At 44.2% G+C, this 19,735-nt stretch overlaps 1 protein-coding gene and 1 non-coding gene across 2 annotated transcripts in view; one reads left to right on the top strand and one right to left on the bottom strand.

The window, feature by feature from the left end:
• The window catches only part of LOC138603735 (cilia and flagella-associated protein 47-like), a 51,419-nt gene that overhangs the window by 12,685 nt on the left and 18,999 nt on the right, over positions 1 to 19,735 (bottom strand). The window contains exons 28-53 of the mRNA XM_069675632.1: positions 19,365 to 19,492; positions 19,187 to 19,287; positions 18,871 to 18,993; positions 17,328 to 17,553; positions 17,183 to 17,254; positions 16,676 to 16,813; positions 15,331 to 15,412; positions 15,096 to 15,182; positions 14,460 to 14,637; positions 12,768 to 12,865; positions 12,191 to 12,307; positions 10,433 to 10,567; positions 9,964 to 10,076; positions 8,781 to 8,931; positions 7,644 to 7,732; positions 7,372 to 7,458; positions 6,753 to 6,817; positions 6,523 to 6,659; positions 5,244 to 5,349; positions 4,889 to 5,112; positions 4,660 to 4,789; positions 4,386 to 4,513; positions 4,235 to 4,300; positions 3,922 to 4,065; positions 840 to 1,013; positions 5 to 116 (exon numbers count right to left, since the gene is read on the bottom strand). Coding sequence (XP_069531733.1) covers positions 5 to 116; positions 840 to 1,013; positions 3,922 to 4,065; positions 4,235 to 4,300; positions 4,386 to 4,513; positions 4,660 to 4,789; positions 4,889 to 5,112; positions 5,244 to 5,349; positions 6,523 to 6,659; positions 6,753 to 6,817; positions 7,372 to 7,458; positions 7,644 to 7,732; positions 8,781 to 8,931; positions 9,964 to 10,076; positions 10,433 to 10,567; positions 12,191 to 12,307; positions 12,768 to 12,865; positions 14,460 to 14,637; positions 15,096 to 15,182; positions 15,331 to 15,412; positions 16,676 to 16,813; positions 17,183 to 17,254; positions 17,328 to 17,553; positions 18,871 to 18,993; positions 19,187 to 19,287; positions 19,365 to 19,492 — 3,211 coding nt within the window. The remainder of the gene's footprint in view (positions 1 to 4; positions 117 to 839; positions 1,014 to 3,921; positions 4,066 to 4,234; positions 4,301 to 4,385; positions 4,514 to 4,659; positions 4,790 to 4,888; positions 5,113 to 5,243; positions 5,350 to 6,522; positions 6,660 to 6,752; positions 6,818 to 7,371; positions 7,459 to 7,643; positions 7,733 to 8,780; positions 8,932 to 9,963; positions 10,077 to 10,432; positions 10,568 to 12,190; positions 12,308 to 12,767; positions 12,866 to 14,459; positions 14,638 to 15,095; positions 15,183 to 15,330; positions 15,413 to 16,675; positions 16,814 to 17,182; positions 17,255 to 17,327; positions 17,554 to 18,870; positions 18,994 to 19,186; positions 19,288 to 19,364; positions 19,493 to 19,735) is intronic.
• Positions 1,402 to 1,472, top strand: trnag-gcc (transfer RNA glycine (anticodon GCC)). Its single transcript has one exon. It is a non-coding gene; the product is annotated as a tRNA-Gly (tRNA).

Below are 19,735 nucleotides of genomic sequence, written 5' to 3'. Positions count from 1 at the left end.
TCACCTGTCTGTTTTCCTCGTTTCCATGGGAACACAGCCAGGGTGTACGGAGCATTGTGACCCGGCTTAATCTCCAGGGAGGGGGTGCCACTTATAACAGATAGGTCTGTCACCACCTGGGTGCGTGTGCGTGGGCACGGACACAAATGACAGAAGAAGAAGCATGAATAAGCGAATAGGAAAAAATGCTCTGAAGAACACACACACACACTCACTCACTTGCAAATGGCTCAAAATGCATACCAGATACACTACAGGGTTTAGTCTTTCAAATTACACAATTTAAGAATGAAAGTTAAAAATGATGATCACCATACAACTGACTGCCATACAGGAGACAAGGGTTCGATTCCCCGCCAATGCACCTTTTCCTAATGGCTCAATGTGCACACAGATGCAAAGAGGCACTCACAATGTTGATACCAAAGATAAACATTACACTGATAGACCTTGCACTGTAGCTAGCATCGCGACAAATGATTTGAATCATTCAAATCGTGGCTATGCTAGCAGCATGAATGGCACCATCACTTTACCTGACGGCTGCTCCACTACTGTGACAACACCACTGACTGAAATAGGTCAACAACTACTTTAAATATACATGTTGTACACTAATGGTCCCCAAAGATCACAAAACCCTTATCCTCAGCCAATGTTACTCCTCAGCCAATGTTACTGTGCTAATATGCTAAACTAAGACAGCCAACATTGCGCACATTGTCCTTGTTAGCATGCTAACATGCTACAAGCTACATAGTAAATGCTTTGTGTAGAACAGTGGATGTATGAATGTGCTTCATAGTCAACAATTTGTGGCGTTTTCTTCACATGTGTACCGTGAGAGTCTGCTTCTTCTGGCTGTAGTTGGGAACATCCAGCTGCGCGTGTACGGTTTCACCTGCACGGCAATGTAATACCACATGGTCCACAGGCAGGGGGTGATCTCCAACTCCCCTCAAGGTGAAGACGTGCTCCATGCAGTCGCAGTCCTTAAACAAGGACAGCTTGCCCTGTGAGAGTAGGGATGAAGTCCGGGCAGTCAAATACAGCTGTAGTCAAGTGTTACTCATGCAAAGTCTGACTCTAAGATGCAGAAATAAAGCCGCGCATGAACGTGGATAATGTGAGAGACCAAGACAGGTAAAAGAAATATATTAGTCAAAAGGAAAGGGGTGCAATTAACAGATATTATTCTAACATAGATGATTGCTTACACAATGGACGAATTATAACATAATTCTGATATTTGTACGAATTTGTAGGAGTTAAATCACCAAAAATACCCTATTGGCTATATCATGATAAACAGGCATTCAATCAACTAAAGACCGAATAGCAAAGCGACTACACCTGCACACTTCCTCTTTAAGCCCCGCCCATCCTTTGAAGAGTATAAATGCATTGGTGGTTCAGTGGTAGAATTCTCGCCTGCCACGCGGGAGGCCCGGGTTCGATTCCCGGCCAATGCAACATCCTTTTTTCCCCCTTTCGGAATTTTTTTTAAATAAAAACACACAACACACATAGTAAACCACCCCTTTATGAAAGATACACACCCCATTACCACAATAATACAGATAAACATATAATAGATCATAAATATATGACATTAACACAAAACATGAATCATTTTCAGTGGTCCAGCTGTAAATAGGACAGGCAGTAAAAACTCCACTTTTAAGGTAAAAATAAAAGACAAATATAAGTGTATAGAAATGTATGACATTTATGTATTTATACCCTGATTTAATAGTTACATGTAGGTGTATGTTTTTCCTCTATAATTCATTAATTCAACATGTTTTCATGTATTGATAATTGTCTCATTTTTCATCCCCCTTATCTCCAAGTATAATCTGAATAGCTGTTGTGGAATCTAACATATATGAGGGACAGGTGATTCATAGGAGACAAAAACATGTATAATACAAAGGTTTTTCAATATATTTTTCTGTATGTTCAATTTGTCACTCTTAAATAAAACCAAAGGGTATTGTGCTGTGCTGCTAAGTAATGGATCTAAGAGGTCGTACTCGACTGTTTCCTGAGAGGATGGAATGAAGGAGGCTAATGATAAACATGAGAGGAGCACTGGTAGCTGGGGATATTTAAAGTGGGCTTCCTCCAAAGTGTTGCTGATGTTGAATTATACTAAGCCCACTCTAACTCCCGGCCAGCACAATGTTAAGTGTTTCACAAGCAAGGCAACTAAATAGAAAATATGTCTTGAAGGAAGACAGTAACAGGGTCGCTGCAAACTTTTAAATGACATTTCAGACTTTATTTTTTAAGCAGAACAAATGTACATTAAACAGGTGAGGTGTAGCATGTGTAAACATTTTTATTGAGAGAGGATAGTCCTTCAAATCCAATGCAGAAATTATAACAGTACAGAGGGACAGGGCTATAACTTAGTTAAATAATGAGAAAAATTCCCCAAAAAGTTTCTGGAAGCAAAGTTATGTCTACGACTTTTACCAACAATCCAAACCCCAAAGAATTCAGTATACAACTGCAGAGGATATTCTTTAAGTCTGGCTGTATTCCCCAGTTGTAACGTAGTACTAGGACACATAGATGATGAAGTGCTGTCTCTGCATTGATGGAGACACAGTGTTCGGCGCACTTTTTATACATTTTTTTCATCTAAAAAGTGGGCTGCATCCTATACACTGGTGCGACCAATATACTGGTATAAAATGCAGAGAGAGGTATGTTATTGTGTTATTGTGATTTACCCAGACGATGGTGTTGTCAAGGGGGGACGTCACATCTCCTCATTAAACTGTTTTCAGGTCCGAGCCGCTACAACGTCTCCTATTTTCAATATGACGCAGTGCCGTTTCCCTCTCCGGTTTAAGCAAGTAAAACTAACTTGACTGTTGCTAACACTTGCACCATCATGATCGCCATTGCAGCCGCCATCCTCACAACAATCAACGTTACGGTAGGCTGCCAGCTACCGCTAGCTACTTGACATGGTGAAAACAGATGGTAGGCTGCAATTTGTGTGTGTGAAAGTGTTACAATAACATGTTTTTATTAATAAAAAGCTATAGAAAACCTTTTCCCCCCAGGGTTACCCCCATTCTGGTGCAACTTCTATTCCATATTTTACGGTAATTATTCAGCTCTGATAACAGGCTCTGTTGGCGTACCTTAAAAGGATCTAGTCAATTCCTCAGCTGTGTATGTGACAGGAACTGACAGCAATACCAGGACAGTAACAGGATAGTCCGGATTCTGATGTGGAGGAGTCTTGATTTTTAGTTGTTGATGTTCTTATCCATGAATTCATTGAAAATCCCAATGGACGATAAATCCAGCTATGTAAGCCGTTTTATCTTTCTGCCATATTTTCATGATTTGAGTCAGGGAAATTCCTTGATCAGCGCAGGGATGTCCTTGTTTGACTTGTCCTCAAAGTCAAACTAAACCAGACACTGGAGCAGAGGCTGCTGCGTCCAGCAGAAGCTGATGATGTACAGCATACACAGAAGAATCTTGTGACTTATTGTTTTCCTACAACCATGGTAGTGTCTGTGCTTTTTCTGATTTCAAACGGGAACCGAACATCTTTCATGCCCGATTGTCCAGAGTTTTTAAGGTAAGTTGCATCGAAATCAAATTGCAACTTTCCATGTTGGAGCCAATTGTCCTTAAACTTGCAATCCCCCATCTTGGAAGCTTCTTCTTCTTCTCTCCTCCTTTTGTGGTTTGTGAATGTGGGAGACAGCATACGTGTAAGGTACGTGAAAGCAAGACATAACACCGAAATCCACAAAAAAATAGGTATATATTAGATATTTAACGGATGAATACTCTTGGGACTTCATTTAAGTTCCGTGGGAAGCCTGTAAATAGCAACATGTGACAAAGAAAACTCAAAGAAAGGACAAGTGAAATAAAAGGCATTACCATGACTGTGCTCTGTGCCGAAGGGTGGAAGGTGAGGGGGTAGTTTACTTTGGTCCCTGCCGGCACATTCACAACTTTCGGACCGGAGAATCCTTCGCCGCTCAGCTCGGCTCGCACCTTCCAGTCCTTGAGGGTCTCGTTGTGCTGTGAGGGACATTGTCGGCTTGGTAATTTCACTTGAACGCACCATCACATCCAGGGTGAATACTCTTTTCCAAGCTTCTCATTATGGAAGTAAAATCATTAATAATTAACAAATGCTTTTAGGTGAGGCCTTAATAAGCAGCTCTCACACACACAGATGCTTGCTTACCAGAGGTATGTCTTGTGTGACTGAATGATGAGCAGGAGTGCTGAAGTCCAAGTGGACAGATCCTTCCTGATGAGGTAGAAAATAACCAAGAAAAATCCAGTATTAACTTAATATCTAACTCATTTAAGCTCTGATATCAGCTGATTTCTACCTGTGAAGTGACCTCCGCCTCGAGCACGTAGACCCTGGTATCACACCAGGAGCTCAGGACCACGTGGCAGGTGAATTGCCCCACAGAGTCTGCCTGGAACCGCAACGGGATGTCCACACAGCCGCAATCTGTTGCATGGAGGGGAGGTGCAAGGAGGCAGGAGGTTATGACATGAAAAAGAGTTAAACTATTTCAGTCCCAGGAACTTCACAGGGGCTTCCATTGCTCCCCAAACGACAACACTACATGGCATTGAATTAAGCTGCTACGGCACCTGCAGGATTCTCCCATGGTATGTTGCTGTTGTTTATTGGTATTGTAACAGCACCAGGTAGAGTGAAGTATTGCGGCAAAGAAACCTCCACACTGTATTCCAGTTCTTTGCTGCCTCTCATCTGCGTGGCCTAGCGGGAACCAGGAGAAAAAGAGAGTCAGCAAGTTAGTAACCGCCCTTTCAGCCTGCAAAGATCTGCTTTCAGTGCATATAAAGTGAGTGTGTTTACCTGTTTGACGAGCTTGTGGGCAGCTGCGGTCGCCCTCACAGTGCTGCTGTGCAAAGTGTGCGTCAGCATCCGCCTCCTGCGCTCGTCCGCACTCATGCTGTGCTGACCCCAGATGGAGAGAGCTTGCTCCCAGGCCATATTGACCAGAGGCACACGCAGCGTCTCCTCGCACACCTGCCCCACCCTGCAGCGCAGGCTGAGCGCCGACACACACACAGCCGTGGCTAAGGTGGAAAAAAAACATCGGTGTTGTTGTTATGTGATGCCCATGAGATTTTTGAGCTTTGGAACAAGACCACATGTGGGCTTAAATGTTAATGATTAATGTATTCTGTAGTCCAATAACGGTTCTTACCAGAGTTTAGCGGTATGGAAACTATATTGGCACTGGGCCTGGCGGTGAGAGGTGAAGGAAGAGGCAATTCTGCTGTGGCCTTCACCATATAGACCATATCTCCCACCTACAGTGACACACACAGACAAACAGACACTTTTTGGTCTTTGCCTGTTCTCAAACTTGACTCTACTATCCTGCAGTTAAAAAATAAAAGCTATAGATCAATGTCATAGACTGTATAAAAAGATGGACGACATGACAGCTCCCTAAAAGTGAAGCCAAACCCTCTCTATCGCCCCCTGCTGACTGGCTGCAGTATAGCTCATAAAGCCCGCCTCCTCCATGTTAACAGATGGGACGTGAGTCAAACTATAAAATCAAAATACACGTCAAATAAATATTTCTCAAACATGGTTTCTGTCGTTATAGTTAGTTCTTATCATGCTGATTTACGTCCAAGTGTTCATTTTTCTGACAAGTTTATTTTTAGTTAGTTATTTGAGGCTGTCAAAAGGATGATTGACAGCTCTGTTGACGAATGCGGCTCCTGCAGCCGATCTGTTCCGGATTAGCAGAGTAGAGGAGGAACGACAAGAGGAGACGTAACTAAAACAATCACTACAGTCATTGAAGTTTACATATCTGTGAATGTTAACCTCAGACCAAAACAACAAGCTGTTCTGCTGTTAAATATGCCGACGTGCGGGATCCTTGCAGTTTTTTTCAGTACAGTATTTAGGTGTGTGTTTGGCAGCTCCACCTGCCAATCTCTACTGCGCAGCTCTGGCTCCAAATGACGTCACTAGCGCAAGATCGCAGCGCCAGATGGTAGGCTATAATTTGTCAAATGAAAATAAGCTGAAATGGTGTTAGAATAACTTGTATTCATGTTTTTATTAATACATTTCCCTCTCCCTCCCAAAAACGGACATTCCGGTGCGACTTATATTACAAATTTTACGGTAATTAAAAGTAAAACTGGTCAAAAAAACACTTGGACGTAAATCAGCATGATAAGAGCTAACTATAATACTAGAAAGCATGTTGTGTATTTTGATTTTATAGTTTGACCCATCTGTTAACATGGAGGGGGCGGGCTTTATGAGCTATACTGCAGCCAGTCAGCAGGGGGCGATAGAGAGGGTTTGGCTTCACTTTTAGGGAGCTATCATGTCGTCCATCTTTTTTCCAGGCTACGGAACAGACTTATTGTAGATTAAAATGTAAGTAATAATTTGAAGAAAATCTGTCATAGGATTGATAAACACCCCAGAGATCCAAACACACACTCACTAACCTGTGGGCAAATGAGCAGCACGGAGCAGTGCTTGGTGCCTGGGCAGAAGGGCAGGTAGTGGAGGATCAGAGTGTCTGCTTGGCCTGACTTTAGACAAACACTCCTCGCTGCACTCAGGAACTCGCTGCCTTCACCATCTGGGCCGAGAAACATGAATAAAGCTGCCGCACGCACACACGAGCTTAACCCGTAATTACGGCAGCTCCTGTGCATGTGTGTTCGGTACTTACTGAGATCTGAGGGCTTCCCTTCCACTTCCTCCCCGCAGCTCTTGTCTGTAGTCATCTTCTCTTCGCTGAAAGCAGGAGGCGGAGGAGAGAAGATCATAATAATTTATAGTTTATGGATATCAGGCTACACAAGCTGATTCAGGTGCACCTCGAATGACCTCGGGTCTACTTCGAATCCTCGTAGACGGCTCCTGATTAGGAGGAGGAGCCGGGATGTTTGGCTTTGAAGACGTCACAGGTGGTGAGCGATGCATGCTAAGCAGCTACTCTTAATGACAACCCCACTACTCACCAGAGGACGAAACCTCAGACTTTACCTCGACTTCTGAAGCAGCTACAAGACGAGGGAACTCCCTGTCTTCCTGATTAAGATACTACAGAACAACTATATACAGATAATTTGTAACTCCTTTAATATGTGCAGAGCGAGGAAAGGAAGGGAAACAGCATTTTTGTCTCTTTCCAAAGGTAACAAAAATCCTCCTTTCATCACTTTAAAAGCCGACAGACGTCAAACTACTCAATGTCAAACTTTTCCTTTAACTTCGTGGCTCTAGAGTGCATGTCTTTCATCGTGCGTGTGCGTGTGTAAGCTGTCTCTGCTTGGTGCATGTGTTACTTGGCCTTGGAGGAAGCCTGTTGAACCAGGCTGTCTCTTTTCTTTTCAGGCTCCAGTGGGTTGAACGGAGACTCCACCAGCACCACCCTGAACACACAAGAAGAGGAGAGGTTGGATTTCAGCGATAATACAGGAATAAAACACTTTATAGAGACTTGGAAAGCCTCACTGCTGTTGACAAATAGTTTGGGTGCAAAGATCATTTCAAACTCTGCGCATTATCTCCAGGGAATTTCTTAACAATCAAAACTGCCTACATGCAGACGACCCACCTGAACGTAGCGTCTTTGTTGAAAGGGTTAGCTACGGGCACCTGGATCACTTTCAGCTGGTAGCATGGTGACTTGCACTTGACAGTTTTCTAAAGAGAGGCGGTAGGAAGCAGACAGTCTATTTGGGTTGTCACAACAGAATTTTAACTACTAGTAAAAAAAAAGAAGATACTTGATACCTGTTTCGATACCATGGCAACAATAAAACAACAGTTAGGTACCAAAAATAGGGTAATCCTCTTGTTTTAAATGTTTTCCTGCACACACCTACTGGTACTGAAGAAGTTACTGAACACATACCTGCTCATTTATTTACAGAAATTAAAGCCTAATGAGCAGGATAAAAATGTAACACATAATCAGTGTGTTTAGTTGTGTCTGTATCTGCAGAGAATCTGCCCTTTATCTGTATTTCTGTTTCTTCTAATTCTGCTGTGCGACATTTCTGGTAGTCAATAATTGTGCAGTGGTGTTCAGCTCACAGCCAACAGTCTGCAGGACTAAATGAGAGTGTATAAACCAGGTAACAGCACTGTCTCTCTGCTCTGCTCTCTGTTTGTCTGCAACAGGCGCTAACGTAACGTTTGCATCTTTATTAGGCAGCCTTCCCACTGGTCAAAAAACCCGCTAACACACGTCTTTTTTGCTTAGTAGGAGAGGTTACAATCGGCATTCAGAGCCGGATCAATAGACCCGGGTAATTATCGCCTCGGCTCCCATTGGCATTGATGGGAACACAAACCTGTGTCGACACGCTAATCTCCGCTATCATCTCAGCTGCAAATTCCGCTCCTCTCTGTCCGAGCAGCACGCCGAGTTTGTGACGTCAGACAGTGATGCAGCAGAAAAGAGAACGACAGGAGTATACTTCACTGGCAATGGGAAAAAAGACAATCGAAAGGGGTATTAGAGGCCAAAAGGATTTTACTAAACGGCAGTGTTTGTCGACCAATGAGTGTGAGCAGTATGAGAGCTGCAGGTGACAGAGGCGGAGCAGACAGACACACACAGTCAGCAGCATGAAGAGCGACTTCAGCTGCAGACGAACTAAAACCTGTACCTTCCTGTGGGGTTGTACGGCGGTACGAGCGGTGTGAGTAGTTTCACTGCTTTGTTTTCATTGACTAATAAACTCACCGTGGGTGTGATGTCAGTAACATGGGTCTTCAGACTGAAGGCGAGGGTGGTGCTGCACAGGCCAACAGGAGGGCTGGAGATGAGCAGAAGGACTGCCTCCATCGGCTGCATGAAGAAGCAGCTGTACTGGACGGTCAGGTCAGCGCTCCCCCTGAAAATCACCAGACGGTAAATTACACACAATGCCCATCATTTATTATAATCCTGTATTTCAGCATGAAGTCCTTAAAGACATGGAGGTATTTCTGAGAGGTAAGCTAGGGATTCAAAATGGGACACGGGCTATTTTTATAGAGAGGCTTCAAACTGGTGCGATTTAATGAGCCTCAGTCTCAAGGCAAATTTACTTCACTCGGACGACGAGCTGAATCAGGCGAGGAGCGGTTTCACTTCTCTTTGCAGAGCGCGGGTCAGCCCGAAATACAGATGCAAAGACAGCACTTCTTCCTCGCTAACGACACCAGTTTTAGTAAAGAGCTTATTGTTGATGCGAACTACAAAGGCAGGAAGCAGTGTTTCATAATTAGAGTTTTATTGTGCAAGAGTCGTCTTTTGGAAAACAGTTCATTTAATATGTGTCTCAGAGGTCTGACTTATCGTACTCTCTTCTTCACCTTATTAAGAGTTAAAGCACAAACTACTTTATTCTGATCACCGTTCTTCAGTCCCTCCAGCACACCTGCACCTCTGCACAAGCTGCTTCCCTCGCCCCCTCTTTCTGTCTGTCTCTGCTGACTGTCTTCATCAGCAGTTTTATTAAGTCGCAAAAGTTCAATATATTTCAGTTGTCGCAGCACGTGAGCTGCGGGTTCGAGGGATGTTATTAACAGCGTGGCGTTTCAGAACGATCGATCGTTACCAAATGACATCGGCACCTTTTGCAAGCTTTAAAACAGCGACAGAAGTGAAGGAAGTTAAAAGGAAAAGGCCGCAGAGGACGTCTGTGTGTGTGTGTGTGTTTCTCTGCAGAGCGTGTGTGTTGACCCTGCTCGCGACGGGAAGGGGAGAGAGAGGGGGGAGGGAGTCTGATCCTCTCCTCCTCTCTGTTGGCTCAGATCCTAAACAGAGTCAATAGACGTCTTCCCCCTGGAGCTGTCTTTAGCTTAGCATCATCCCGCACATGCCACTTGTCATAAAGGGGGTTTGTGTGACTGTGAATTTCATTTACAAGGTAATGACATACTTTGGAGGGATGGTGACAGTAGATCCACCGGGGAGGGAGAAGAGACGCGCATCCTCTCCCAAAAGGAAGACGTGGTATTTAACCGGCTTGGAGGACGGGCTTTTCAGACGCACCTGTGAAGGACACACGGACAAATGATGCTGCCAGAGAACAATACGACAATAACATCCATCCTGACATCTGTTGTTGTCTTTCTTGTAATGTGTGGCTTAAGCCTGATATTGTGGATCATTACCCAAATCTATGTTTGTCTGGTTTTGTAATCCTGTTAGTGTGTGTGGCTGCATCTGTAATCCTATTAATGTATGTGTGTGTCTATAATCCTGTTAATGTGTGTCATCCCAGTCGTGGTGTTTGTGCGTCTCTGTGTGTGTCATTATCTGTCCAGGGGGTTATTATCTCCGCCAGTTTCACTCTCAGTGTGGGCATGAATTTGACGCACATGTGTGTGTGTGTGTGTGTGTGTTACCTGTTTGCTGAAAGTGCCGTGCAGGCCTCCCGACAGAGTGATCGTGTGCAGAGGCAGGTACTGCGGCAGCCTCTCGTACAGGTGGACGCACAGCATCAGCATCTGCACCGGGTTCGGGTCTGACAGGTCCGTGGGCTGAAGACGCCGCACACAGTCAGATGCAGGGACACACAGGGACAGAATCAAACTCTCTGAAAGATTCGTTATGATTAATTAAACGCCTACAGTTATGCTAAAGAGAGACTCTTCGCTCTATGTAAAACCAAATTTTGACACCAGTAGATTTAACTTAATTGCAGCGCCAATTTTCTTTCGATCAAGTCTGTCAAGTGCTGAACGATAACGCACAATGATATTAAACAAGTTTGAATGCCTTCAGACTGATTGTCTGTGCACTTTTCCTTTTAAATGAAAGAGTTTCTGAGTGTATTCAAATACATTTTATAATGAAAGTGATTGAAAAAGTTAACTTTCCTTTTAGCTTTGAGCCACGGGTCAAACATATTCGCAGGTTACATTTTTTACGACATTAATGCTCGATGTTGTTTGAAAACGGCGCTGGAAAAGGTTCATTCTTGATTTCATATTATTGTTAAGACATACGAACATGAATTTAGAGGGAAAAGTGGCAGTCCAAGTATATAAACACTAGAACCGCCAAGCACTTTTTCGGTACTACTTTGGCCAACTTCAACGCTCAAGAGCGTCCGTATCCTTTTGTCATCTCTATAGGTGCATGCAAGGACACCATGTGACCCAGCCCCCACAAACAAAGCCAGACATATGGCTAATATCTAATAACAGGGTGCACCTGGGATGCTATAACCAGTGTAAAATGTGTTGTTTCAACTTGCTAATGTAAATAATCAAAAAAAGATGGCGCAAATGATCACGTTTGTCTAATAAAAGAATGACACTAAGCACTGACCCTGCTGTCTTTTTTACGCACAGGGCGGAAGTCTCTCCATTGGGTTAATAAAATAATAAGAAATGAAAGCGCTTAGTAGCCCCTCCCCTACCTGTTTGTTCTAAAAACGCGGGGAGGTTTCACCTACTGACAGTCACACAAGCTCTGCAAAGAAACAGAGAGAGAGAGACGCACAAGCCTTGACACGCAAACGGTGGATATTTTTTAGGGCTGACCCTGAAGATTCAATTGTTGCCATGGTAATCGACGGCAAAACATCATATAACGCAGATGTGTGCGTTTCTCACGCTCTGTACCTGCCTCAGTAAGGTCGTGATCCGTCCGTATCTCCGCGCACAGTTACTGTAAGGTATAAAGTGCCGGTGCTCTCCCCCTCTCAGCGCTGCGAGTCTGCATCACAGTTTGTATTATATGATGTCTAATGAAGGTGAATGAGCATGAGGACACCGAGCCCGCCGTTCTCCTGACAGGGAAAGGGGCTAGCTTTCATGCCTGGGTGCGCCGGTGACGGGGACACACAAGCACCTAGCCCCTCCCCTACCTGTTAGTATCAGGACACTGTCATCGCTCCCTCTCCCTGTCTGTCTCTCACACACACACTGCTGTGGCTGTGGCGTTACAGAAGGCAAATTGATACAACTGATACAAGCTGATACTCCCTAATTAGAAGCTGTAATGGGTAAGTATTAGTGCTCCTACTTGCTGCTACTCGTGATTTATTATAGCCTCAAACTTTACGGTGTTAGGGTTTACGGTTCCAGGTCTTTGGCGCCTAACAGGCTCGTAGTTATAAGGCTGTAGTCCGTCGCAAAACTCCATCTGATATTTACCTGTACATCCAGGTTGAGACACAGCGCAGTCAAGGCCTGGACCACTATGATGTTGTTGTGAAGGATCTGCTCCAGGCTGCCGGTCGTGGTGTACATCCTCCGGAAGTGGCTGCCGATCTAATTAGGAACACAGCGGTTAAGTGGAATTTAATGAGAAGATTTATCTAACTCCACGTTTCTTTTGGATGATCTCTCAGCGTTTCGTTGCCTTTTCCCTGTTGCTCAGCAGCAAAACGCGCTCTGCAAATCAGATTTTCATACATATTCCAGCTTGCAGAAGCTTTAAAAATTAGGTTTGGCCAGACGTTTTAGCAATTAAGACAAATTTCCCGATAAGACTAGCAGGAAAAACACCCCTACTACTAAACCACTCTCTCTCTCGCTCTCTGACACACACACATGAACACACAAGATGGTGCTTAGAATGATAAGAGGCTGCCTTAATCTTGTTCAGGACTAATTGCGTCCTCATCGCATAAATCAGAGTGCCACTTACGGACATTAACCACCATCCCTCATTGACTCTCGCACACGCTGAAGAGGGTCCACACGCCCTCAGAGACACACACATACTGACCAGGTACGGGCAGTAGGCAGCAAGCAGAGCAGCGAGCACCAGCCCATCTGTCAAGTCCAGGTCAAAATTCACTATCCAGCGTGCTGATGGGACATTACCTGTAAAGCATTAGCAGGCAGAGATTACCTACAGATCAGTAATACAAATGAAAGCATCAAATGGTGCTCAAATATCCCGCCGTAAGCGTTACAGCAGGATGTTAAATTATGCTCCAAATGGTGAAGGAATGCTTTGACAAGGTCGTGCTGAAATGCAGAAAGTGTGACTTGCACAAAATGTTAAAAGATATCATGAAAACATTTCAGAAATAAGGTAAAAGACACTCCCGAGAAAAGTACCGACAGTGACACGTGAAAGATTCCCTCTCAGGGTTCTAAACACGCTCGACTCCTCAGGAGCGAACAGCCTTAAGTAACAGGGATAGTTCTGGTACAAAACTACTCAGCTGCTCATCTTGAATTATTGATATAATTAGAATGCGGTCCGCTTCTATTAAAGCAGGGATTGCAGAGTGGAGCTTCTTCTGCGAAAGATCTTTGAGTACAGACACACGAGCCAGACCACAGCCATGTTTCACTGTGTCCACGTGTCATGTAGTTACTCACAGAAACTGAATGTAACAGACTTTAATTAGCGACATATGTGGCAACACTTTGAAGCCTCTGAACATGTCGGGCGTGTCCTGTCATGTCGAGGCTTCCGTTTCCGTGTGCTGCATTGTTTAGAGTCCAGTTAGCAACTTGAGAAGCGACCGTGTGTTCAGATCAAAGGCAAAGGGAATTTCGACCCTTGAGATGTGTCAGCAAATTAAACTGCGTCATTTCATGGTTCATTCAATCCCCCGGGGGAGCGCTGCTTCATCTGCTTCTGGTGAGTAAAGCTGCTTTCCCACTGCTCAAAACACACGCTAACACCCGGCTTTCTTGCTTAGTGGGAAAGGTCACAATCAGCATTCAGACCCGGGTTAAATGACTCTGCAGTAGACCCGGTAATTATCGCATCGGCTCCGATAGGCATTGATGGGAAGACACAATCTCTGCCCCCTTTCCAGCACGATGCTTTGACGCGCACTGAGGTTCTGGCCGCTGACGCGTAAATTACAGAAGAACTTGACGCAGCAGAAAAGAGACAGAAAGGAGTTTACTCCACTGGCAATGGGAAGAGAGACAATCGGCATTTATTAGCGGGTCTTCCCGGGTCAGAACAACCCGCATCAACGTGTTATTATTGGTGGGAAAGGAGTATAAATAGTTACACAGAGGCCGCACTTTAATTAACGGGTCTTATCTTTGCTGAAATTTCAACATTGTGATGCTGATTGGTTAAAAGTCAAAATGAAGGTTTGTCAGAAAACAACTTCTAAAATGCTCGTTTGTTGAACGGAGGTCGAATCGATCGTTTCTGATGCATTCGAGGAAGTCGGGAAATCTAAACGCTGAATGGCTTTCGTGACAGAGCATCAAGGGAATTTGTCTCAAATTGAATTCTTGATCTAGAACAGATTGTTAGCTGCTGCAGACGTCTGTTCATAGAGATTAATAAGACGGGAGCCGGGATGTCATGACGGCGGATTAGTTTCCTACATACGCTGCAGCCTGCTGATACGTGATTGGTCAATATAACTACAAGCGTACTACAAACAGAAACCAGAGCACTTCCCTGCCTACAGATTCTACATGTTGTGTGTCCTACCTGTTCCCCACACAGTCTCCCTCATGCAGAGGTAGTGCGTGTTGAGCCAGGAGAGCAACTGCAGCTCCCATGATGAATAAATGTTACTGGCAAGTGGCTGCGAGCTGACGGGGACGATTCCATCCACCTCTCCACGCTTTGGAGTTGTGCTCCGCGACACGCGGCGTAACACCAGCACCTGGGCACGTGCAGAAGAAACATTCAATAGTGGAGATTGAAGATCAGATTGATGCAGCTCAGCACGACTCCACTCTATATTCATACAGAGAGAGACGTTCACAGGCTGTTTCAAAGAATAAAAATGTTCTCAGGCTTCCATTAAGATGTCAGAATCTGTCAAGTCAAATGGTTTTTATTCAACCTTTGATTCAACCTTTATTTAACCATCAATAATTATCAATTATTTAAACGACTATTGCCTGGAAGGCAGAGACAGAAAGTATAAAATGTACAAGGGATTGACAGGGGGAAATTTCACTTCCATTATATTAGTTGCACAGACGTATTTCAAGGAAAACCTGAGCTATGGTGCACTCAAGCGAGAACGCAATGTTACTTAAAATACTCTGTATTTAGCACACATAATCTGAAAAGACGGACAGTAAATGGAGACGGAGAACAGAGAGAGCTTTCCACCTTGTATATTTGGAGCAGCACGTCAGTCCAGGATCGTTTGCTGAGAGAATCATAGTCAGCACTGCTGTAGTCCACACCGTCTTCATCCTGAGAGAAACGCACGTAAAAAAGACCATTAGTGATCTGAGGAAGGGTTTTTACTGCTGAAGTAATTGTTTTCTGTCCCCTCAAGCTCAAGGCGTGTGGTTTAATTTACATGCTGTAAGTCCAGGATTTAATTGTCTTGAATGTGTACCTGTAGGGAGCACCAGTGTTTGAACTCCTGCATGTCCAGCAAGTACTGTGGTCGGATGTGACACAGGGAGGCTCCCTGCACCCTGAGGATAGAATTAAAGACACAAATAAGTGGATCAAAATAGTTTAAAATGTGATAAAATCCCTCTTCAGACAAATGTACACTGCTGGCTTTGTCTGCCTGTAACTGTAATGGAATTTAGCTTTTCAGCGTTAAAGGAGATGTCCTGTATTTTTAAACGTGAGCCTCCGCCATCGCCACGATACAGCCGCAATGGCTGCAACATAATCCCCAGAGGGAACTGCGCCCGATGGAAGTATGTCCACTAAAAGTGCTTGTTTTTGCCACTAACAGGCTCAGATTGTTACTCCACGTCTCCGACATAATTACGGAAATGATCCCTACAAAGATCATCCTTTTTTTAAAGAGTAAGATGCCAGAAACCAGAAACAGAAGTCTCGCTTAAGGAGAAGTCTCGCTCTAAAATCTCGCTGGTGGGGAGATGTTAACTGAACATTACGGTGGAAACGTGAGTTGGAGAGAGGATTTGTTTACACAGGAATATGTTTCAAAAGCCATGGCTGAATATTTACCTGATCGACAATTAAGACGAGGCATTTGAGCCACCATCCTATTTGAGTGTTCTGTGTATGTGTGTACGTGTGTGTGTGCTAGTGGATCGTGTGTCCCTTTAGTTGGATGTTCTGCCTAGATGAAGATGAAGATGGCTGACAGGTAAACAACCCAGACTCTCGCACCAATCAGTGATGAGCTCCGACCGTCTCAGCCCGGAATAGTTCGCTTCATCGTCATTCGGGGCGCAGCTTCTGATCTCGTTTGTTTAACCTTGCAATGTTAGAAAGTGTGTATGCTCTAAGCAGAACTAGTTGCTGTGTTTTGTTATTCTGAGGCACTCGTTTTTGGTACCTGGACTGGGCCAGAGATTGGATTAGTTTAGTTTTTGTATTACACACACTCACTCGGTGCAGGGGTGCTGATTCCATAGTTAGTTTACTTTGTGTTTTACCAAGAACAACTGGTTTTATGTTGCTTCCCTTTTCCCCTCACGAGCCGGGTCGTAACAATGAAACATGCCGTCGCAACCATTTGACATTGTCTCAGGAGATTTGCAGGCTGCATCAGTGATTGAGTTTCAAAGTGTTTGCTGACAAAGCCTAATGATCATTCGTGACTTTAAATGTGTGAGAGGTGCTCGCCCCGTGCCATTCCAAAATACTGTAATAAAGTGTCAAATATCCATTACAAAATGCACGTCTCACAGGAGCCATCGTCAGGCGTCAAGCCAACAATGTCAGCAGCATTGTGTGTTGGTGTTAAGACCTACCTAAGGAAAGCAAGCATAGCTTCATGCTGCTGCAGCAGCTGATTCGTGCGCTTGTCGACATCATTGGAAAACGTCTGACAGCGAGAAATCCCAGGAATCTGTTTGCCTGTCAGGTGATGAAGCATATCTACAACAGACCTAGACACAACAACACAACACGGTTATGGCGCCTGCATCCGGAGACAGATCAATGCCCAAACTGATGAGTAATTAAGCTCAATTATCATCTATTATTTTTCGTTTTCCCCTCCTAAATACTGAATAACAAGACAAATTATTTGCACATTAGGGCCTCTTCTTATTCTTGAGCTCTCTATATAAATCAGTATTCAGTGGGCAGAACTTTAAATCTCTTTCAATTACTTTGTTCCATCATAGTTTCTGAATAGATTTAAACAAAGTTAATGTCATCTTATCACGAAGTCTGCCTCTGCAGCTTAATGATGAGTCATTTAAGGACTTTATCTATATGCTCAAAAGGTGGGTACAGAAAACGTATACACACACCTGGAGTCTTTATTTATACTGACGCGATAAGTCCGTCCACTGGAATGATTCGTTTGAATCTTTGACACGTTTCTGGAGGGAAAGAGGAGGATGTTAAGTGACACAATAACAAGTCTCTATATTCTGAGCTTCCTCTTGGGTGTACCTTCTGAGCGTGTGCGGTACAGTGATAGGGTGTGGCCCGCTCGGCCACCCGAAGAGGCTGAACCACCTCTCCGCAGCCATTAACACATTCTGGTAATATAGTCCTTCCTCTGTGTTTGCGGCGGGGAATTCTGGGACGCCGAGATTGGTTGGGGTGTCTCTGTTCGGAGAGACATCTGTATCTCTGCTGGGCTGATCGCTCACACTGTCACTGCCTGGAAAGGAGTCTGAAGGGAAAGATACACACAAGGTATTGTTTATATAAACACAATACTGCTGATAATATAGACATAAACTAAAACCATTATAAATACTGTATTGGTCCGAGCAGAAGAGCGTTTCTTTTCCCTTGACATACATCTGAAAAAGTGGGATTGTCTTATATTCGGGGTCAAGACTTTTAAAGGCCAATATAAGCTTGTAACAGTAGACGGCCAGAGGGATGAAAGATGGAGAGACACGGTGATCGTCCAGAACAAAGTGGCTTAAAAGTATGGAAAAGTTTAGTGTCCGAAAACGCCAAGCCCAAAAAGATCACGGGCCACTGTAGCTCCATGCCCCGCCCCTTTTGTGCCCTCTGCACCTTGGTTAAGAAGCTCCTGGGAGTCCCCTAGGACCGGACCTGCCCTCCCTGGTTAAAGGGAAAAACGACCCAACAGGCCTGCGTACCGTTGCATACAGTCTTACCTAACAGATGGTAACAGATTACTGTAAAATTCGGTGTATAAGTGGCACTGTTAATACATTTTTTTGTCCTATTTCCGGTGCAACCAGACCAGAAGATTGCGCTACAATCTCGCTAAAGTTGTCAGATGTTAAGTGGTGACGTCACATCTCCGCATTTAACTGTTTCCAGCCGCTACAACGTCTCCTATTTACAATATGCTGCTGTGCTCCTCGCTGTTTTAAGCAAATAAAAAGAACTTGATTGTTGTAACCGTAGGCTGCCAGCTACCGCTAGCTACAGCACTGGTAGCTAGACGGAGTGCAAACTCGACATGGCGAAAAACAGATGGTGGGCTGTGATTTGTGTGTGTTTTGAATGTGTTTTAAATGGAAATAAACCTAAATACTAGTATACACTTTTTAATTAATAGATATAGAAAACCTTTTTCCCTCTGGGATACCCCAGAAAAGAGACTGTGTCTTATATTCCGGTGCGACTTATATTCTGGATTTTACGGTAATTGTAGCGGGGTCCTCAAAGTCTCTGCTTCCAAGAGATTGACAGGAAAGTGTGAGTGTGTTACTGAGAAACAGAACAAAGGTTTGCCCGTTAGCAGAGCCGCCATCCGGCTGTTTATAGACTGCTATACAAGTAGACCTCGCTTCACTTTGATGGTTAATGATTTATTTACATTTTGAGAGGTATTTTATTGAATTTAATCTTAAAGATATTGAAAAAATGATTTATTTTAAAAGGTAAAATAAAACTGCCTTCTTTAGACAAATTTGGTCTTCAAAAAGTATTCTTTTCGTCTTATATTCGGACCAATACGGCAGATACATTATAAAAAGAATTACAGTATATTTCATTTCCTGACCTGAGGCTGAGGTCTTACTAGCTGAGCTGTTGTGATCGAACGATGATGATGAGGATGAAGTCGGACCAAGGGCGGGACTTGGTGTGTGACAGCGCTGAAGGATCGCCTCAACAGCTGTGGTCCCTGAACGACAGTCAAACATGAGCCAACAACACGCAAGGAGGAAAATATTGAACTGAAGATCCACAGCTGCGGCAAGATTATAATCGCCCCTGACCACGATCACAGCAGGTGCAACATCTCTAATTGAAAAAGGTGAATTTGCCAAAAGGGTTAGCATCTTGGAGTGTGTGTGCTCGTTTGTGTTATACCGTACCAGTCTTGAGAACTATCTGTTGATTGGAGCGGTGCAGGGCCATGTAGGGCCAGACCGTCAACTGACAGTTGTCAGCAATGGCACACAACTTAACCTTAAACCTTTAGAGAGAGGAGAGGAAGGCTGATAACTACAGGTACAATGGAGGAGGAAAGAAGGCAGAATATTAAGCAGTTACCTGTTGTGTAGGTGGTCAGTGAAGGTGATGGTCGTGCAGAGGGACAAAGGGATAGCAGAGCAGAAGGACACGCTGCAGATTAAGGCGGTCGCATTGGCCTCCTGGTTCTGCGCGCGTACAGTTTCTCTCTGTGTTCGCAGATGGAGAGGGAAGAATGGGATAATCACACAGGTAATGACAGTATCTCTGCTGAACACAATCAGTTCCACTTGTCATATTAATCCATTTTCTGTCATGTGATCACCAGATGGAGTCGGTGACAAGCTCAAGCTGCTACAAGATCTTTAAATGAGTGCCTCATGTTGCAACAGGAATTGATAGACGGGATGTTTTCTGTGTGAATACACTGTAAACAGCATGAAATAGAGGGA

This window comes from Semicossyphus pulcher, unplaced genomic scaffold (assembly GCF_022749685.1).
Source record: "Semicossyphus pulcher isolate SPU_LCO1_2020_fin unplaced genomic scaffold, fSemPul1.0.p SCAF_24, whole genome shotgun sequence".
Lineage (NCBI taxonomy): Eukaryota > Metazoa > Chordata > Actinopteri > Labriformes > Labridae > Semicossyphus > Semicossyphus pulcher.
This window is presented reverse-complemented; position numbering and strand designations above follow the sequence as displayed.